General features: G+C 45.5%; 1 protein-coding gene across 1 annotated transcript in view; it reads right to left on the minus strand.

Moving 5' to 3' along the window:
• LOC138453620 (G-protein coupled receptor family C group 6 member A-like) overlaps window positions 1–3473 on the minus strand; it is a 345839-nt gene extending 342366 nt beyond the window's left edge. Inside the window, exon 1 of the mRNA XM_069606630.1 lies at window positions 3242–3473. Coding sequence (XP_069462731.1) covers window positions 3242–3420 — 179 coding nt within the window. The 5' untranslated portion in view covers window positions 3421–3473. The remainder of the gene's footprint in view (window positions 1–3241) is intronic.
• Between the last annotated feature and the right edge of the window lie 2527 nt (window positions 3474–6000).

Below are 6000 nucleotides of genomic sequence, written 5' to 3' on the forward strand. Positions count from 1 at the left end.
ATGGACATGTATGGCACATCCAGCATGAAACGGTTTTATATACTAGCATGTTTTGTGGGCAAATATGACAAAATAGTAGTGGGGTGGGCACTGCTTCTTTTTATCCTCTTGGGAAGTCATTGCAACTTAAACAAACGCAATTATCTGTTTATTCATGGGGTGCCGCCCACTGAAATGTGCCACCCTGTCACGCACAATAAGTAACAGTGAAGAAAAAGACCAAGGCTAATTAGCCTTGGGTGTGGGACGCACACCCTCTTACACAAACTGGGTTAATTCTTTTATTTCTATATTTGTAGTAGTTCAATAAATAATTCCACCTTCCTCATTCATTAGTTCATAAAATTGTGTTTTTAATGTATCAGAAAGTTAGCAAAGTATTTGTTTAGCAAATGCGATTTTCCGGCCAATGCATTTCGGACTGTCTGTCCTTCGTCAGGGCCTTATCTCTTAAGCGAGCGCCGATAACATATTTCCAACACGATGGGCTCTCACGTTTTCTGTGCAGGCCCTAACGAAGGACAGACAGTCCGAAATGCATTGGCCGGAAAATCGCATTTGCTAAACAAATACTTTGCTAACTTTCTGATATATTAAAAACACTATTTTGTACATCTTGGGCAGGAATGCAATATGACTTGACAGGAAAGGATTCCCTGTTAGGCCGCACAATTACACATTCCTCGATACACTCTAAAACCCTGACCATAGTGTGAAGGGATTCCTGCACTCTCGGGAGGATAACTCAGGGGCAACGTGCTCGCCTTGGAAGCAAGACGATGTGGAGCAGTACAGGTTCGATCCGGGTCCGCACTTAGAAACCTGTGGGTTTTAAATAATCAATTACAATGACAAGATCAGGCTATCTCGGGTCCCAGAATCATGACTTGAATTCAATTTCACCAGGATTCTGGAGAAGTCCCGGTCTTGTCCCACAGATCAGGCATTGACATATTTGGCCTCAGGGGAGTTGCTAGGTCTGGAAAAGACCCGGGGCTAGGCTGATGTCGGAACTGTTGGGACTGGGGGCTAGCTAATCTTTTGGCTGTAGCTCCTGAGATTCTATCCGGGGCTACAACCAAAAGATCAGGGGCTACAGCCCCCATACCCCCCCCCAGCAACGCCCCTGTTTGGCCTCCTTGCAGACGTTTGGGCAATACACACGCCAAGCTTTTGTGTTGGTACTTCCCAAGTCATGTTTAATAAAGACATAGGGTACCTGCTCACATTAGATGTATTCATCAATAAGATTGCAGACCCTGCCGGTGTTGGAAATAACAGGTTTTTGAAACAAGAGGAATCTGCCGACCATGTGCTGACCCAATGCGAGGCGCTCACTTGTGTGCATGAGAAAGCATATAGGAAATGTAGCCAGCCGCTGCCTGACCAATGTTGGAGTAGTGTGCTTGGTGCTGAGACATTGGTTATTGCGTCGGCGGCACACCATGTATGGGAACTTGTGGCCAATAGGCTTCCTCTTCCAACACTGAGATTATAATGAACAAGAATGTGTATTAATTCAACATTCTCTAGTTGAATTTTTTTTTAGCACTAGTATGTAGAGTTTTTATTGGTTATAGGCTTTAATGATCTGTAAATTATTGTTGAAACTATTGATGTGAATTGTGAGTGACTATTTGTATTTTGTTGTTTGCACAGTGTGAAAGGTTGCTAGATAACCAACATGCACTATATAACCAAATGCACTTTTGGTTCACTTTTCTGTGTAGATTAGGTTCTGGCTAGTATTGCTTAATCAGAGGACCCAGTTTACATGTTTCCGAAACAACATAGATACAGGTTGTAATGTTCGCTTTAGAATTAGCAGGCGGTTCCGGGCTGTAGAAGACACTTTAGAGTGGGTTCTGAGGACTAATCGGAAACACACAGTACCTCAGTTCACAACTTCCCATTAAAACATATGATTTCCAGCTGATTTATATTCAGTCCCTGCATTATAATGAGCATGCCTTTGTGAGCTGTAGTACTGGGAAAATGTGTTATGGGGGGGGTGAATTCTGTAGGGGAACAGGTAATAGTGACCATACCATCTCAATATTGTCGATCCAGGGCATCGCACCGACATTGTAATACTTACATTAAGTTTTCTATACGGTTACATGAAATGCTGCTCTTTATAGGAAGTTGCAGCCAAGAAGTTGTTGATGTCAGCATCTTTTAAAAAAAAAAACTTTTCTGGATTGTAATTGGTTATTTATAAATGCACTTAGGAGACCCACGGATCGGAGTTGCACAGCGTCGTCTTGCTTCCAAGGCGAGCGCTTTGCCCCTGAGCTATTCTCCCGAACGCAAAATAGTGTGAACAGGTTTTACACAGACCGTTTGCATTGCGATTAGGCGGCTATGCTGGGCGTGTTTTTCACAGTGTGCCCTGCGCGCCGCAATTCCCATCTTTCCATCTCAGCACCTTCGTCTATAGAAGCGGCACCCCTGATTCTCTATTTTGATGACCATGTGGTGATTGCCGTGCTGTCGGGGAAGCTTCTGGGCAGGGACAGGTTCGTGACAACATATCACGCATGGTCTCAAGTTTCGGTGATCTACATAGCCAGAGAGGCGATTTCTTACATTAACTTGCAAGGCGTGGTCTCTGGGTGATGTTTAGAATGGGTGCGGCACACATTAATGGCTTCATAGCGGCACCCTAGCTCACGTTACCATTCCCAAAGCAGTATTCCAAAGTATAAAATGTGATACGGCCGAAGTTCGAGTCCGTAGATTGGATTGTCCCTGCATGTTGTTCAGAACGGGTGCTGTGGGCCGAAGTCGTTGACGTGTTCTTCAAAAGTATAGAGAGCTGCGTCATCATCATTTGAATAATATGTAATTCATGTGCCGCTCTGGGTTGTTCGAGGGGTGTATTTGCTTTTCAGAAAGGGTTCAAGGTAGGAATTGAGTAAAAACAACTTCTTGAATCACATTTGCTTCGCCAAAATGAGCCTTTAAGGTATATCTACCATCAACATCTTTTTTTATTTGGACATATTTTGTCGCTCAGTGTTTCATCTTGTTCCTGAGGATTTCACCTTTTGGCAAAGAAGATTATAGGTATGAATTGATTACATTTAGCTCCAAATTCTTCTTTTCAACTTTCTAAAATGAATCCCTCGTGCTTCGTTACTTGTGATAATACGCATTTGAACTGCATCGAATCAGAACCGTGGTTTTCAAAGCTCCAATTCTAGGGTACTAGCAGCGTAATGAGAAATAGAAAACCTACCCAGTGCAGTTGAAGTCCAGCGGCGGGCTGTCGTTTTGAGGAGTTGACACGCCCATGTGAAGGGGGAAGAGCCCTCCGATCATCACGTCCCCCGGTAATCTGGCAGCTGGGCCGCCTGGGCTGGAGCACGCGGCCGCTGAATCTGCACACAGCAACCCAAGCAGAAGAGTCCAGAGCATGCTGGAGCTTTCTAGAAACTCTCGAAAATGCAGGTGAGCCTCAGCACGCACTGTGCCCTAGCAAAGTGTGACAAGAGGCACTTCAGCAATGTGTTTAAATGGGTTTGAAGTCCCGAGGGGTGAATGACACTTCACTATGAGCCAACAAAACATCCAGAACCTTGGAGCCTAGCAACCAGGAAGCGGTGTAAGGTTACACATAGAAGGGTGTCGACGAGAAAGGAATCCGTAGAAATGTTTTTTTTTAAAAACAAATAGTATATTTGTTGGAATTTCGGCTGCACGAAAATTTCGTACAGCCGAAAATTTCAAACATATACACCATTCGGTGCCATTATAGTGAACAAGGATATCAGGGGTGTCCCACGCACCCTTGTTCACTATAATGGCACCAGGGCTTGCAGAGGTATCCCCCAATTCCTATACAATAAAGATACAAGAAACAAAAAAAGGGGGACCCTGTGGCACCGGTTCCCATCCACGTAAGTGAAGGGAACCACGTTGCAGAGGGATGGGGAGTTGGCGGCAGACAACGAGGTGTGCCGCCAACAGGCAAGTAGGGGTGCGGGTGGGGGGATCATGATTTCACCACGGCGCACATTCCCGAATTCGGCAATTTCGAATCAGATATTACGTGCCTCGTTAAAATCATGGATTTCCAAAGAGAAAAGCATCTCTTTGTGCTTTACATATAGTGTGAGCAGCAGACTTGTGTGAGTGTATTATGGGACTTGTAGTTCAGCTGTAGCATTTGTACTGAGTGCAGAAATTAACCAAGAAGTTAACCAAATGTACGCTGACACTTTTACTGAAGATTGACCTCATGTATTTGTGACTTGGTAATCCTACGGGTTTTGCTGTGCCTTTCAGCTCATGTTCGCCTCAGCTGGTCTCTGGATAGGAGCTATTCAGAACAGTACAGCTCAGATTCAGCTCACAGCTAGTTCACATATGCCCAACACTCTACATCATTCCAACCTGTCACCTAACTTGATAAAGTTTAGGTGATGTCCTTTAACTCCTGCTTAGCCAATAGAGTTGTTGTGCCTCCTCAGCTAGCCATGAGGTGCAATCATGAAGGGATCCCTTGGCTTGTTTCGGCCATAATACCGACACTTATGGGATCCTGTTGCCATGCCCCCTCTGCGCTCCACACGAGCCCTGGGCACAGTCATGATTCCTCATCAGATAGGGCCAGGCTGCTCCTTTGTTGAAACGACCACCCCACACCGGTTGGCTGTGCACTGGCCTGCACAGTCTGCCTTGCTGTGCATGCTGTGGGATGCTGGGTCCCACCGTGGCAGGACCTGAGTCTTACATTGCAGCACCCACACAACACTCTGGGGTGATGCCTGCCAGGCTCCGGCTATCCTCACTTTCCCTGCCACTGTGCCCACTTGACACTCTGGGGCAGTGCCTTGACAACTCCCAGCAAACTCCTCTGGGGCCAGAACTATGTGTTCTCCACACCTATTTTGCAACACTCCTTCTGCTCATGCAGGCTGCCACAGGCAGGTTCCCTGGCCTCAGGACTCTTACCGGTCCATAGATAGTGCTTCTCACAAGTCACAGGTGGCTGCCTCTTCCCTACTCTCTCCTCCTCACACAGAGACATTGGTTGGGGATTGCGGTCCAGACCTTTCCGTGATGCTGCCTTTCGTTTCCCTTTGGTGGACCCTTTGCTCCCAGAAGCTCTGCAGGTGTTGGCTTCTGACCTCTCCCAGGCACCCACCCATACCAGGTGAAATCCTGCAAATCATGCGAGCTGCCATCCTCCCTGAACTATTGTCTACTTGAAGATGGGAAGTATAGTCCAATAGGACAAGTTCCACTGGTCCAAGGCAGACTTGAATGCCACCCTTTGGGGGGCATCTTCTTGGTGAAGCCCCTGCTGAATCCTCCTCTTTACAAATCCAGACGTTGTTTTTTTTCGCCAACCATCCTACAAAGCAATCCATTCTCCCCTGTCCTGCAGTGGTGACTAGTTTCCATTAGGCTCCTGTCAAGGTTACCATGGTCCACCCTTGTCATAAACAAACAAGTAGAGCAGTCTTACAACAAGAACGCTAAATATAACGAGTACTTATAATAATTCAAAGATGTGTGCATGTGTTTACTGAGTAAATGGTAATTAGTAACGGCCAGAAATGCAGGACTCGATTTAGCAAGGTTTATATGGACACCCCTCTAATCTTTTGGCTGTTTCATAAAATGTAGGACTTTGAATGTATTTGTGAGCTTGTCAAAAGCGATCAAGCATGTAGTACACTCTGCTACACAGTGGTCATACAAGCTATTGCGGCTCTTCCGCAGCAGATTCTAGATGAAACAAAACTCGAATCATTAAATGTCATATTTGCTAATAAAACTTGTCTGCTTAAGACAAAATTATTGCATATCGAGCAATGATGACCTTTCAAACTCTGTTCCACCCCCAACTGGAGGGTTCATATCGGTACAATTAGACTTTGTTAGGGCTGTAGTATTTTCTGTAATATTCCATTCACTTCTGTAATGTTCTCGGGATGGTCAGGGGGACACCTTTATTCGGTAAAGAGCCAACAGAGATATTTGAAAAAT

Source organism: Ambystoma mexicanum, chromosome 4p (genome assembly GCF_040938575.1).
Source record: "Ambystoma mexicanum isolate Mex_15411 chromosome 4p, UKY_AmexF1_1, whole genome shotgun sequence".
NCBI lineage: Eukaryota > Metazoa > Chordata > Amphibia > Caudata > Ambystomatidae > Ambystoma > Ambystoma mexicanum.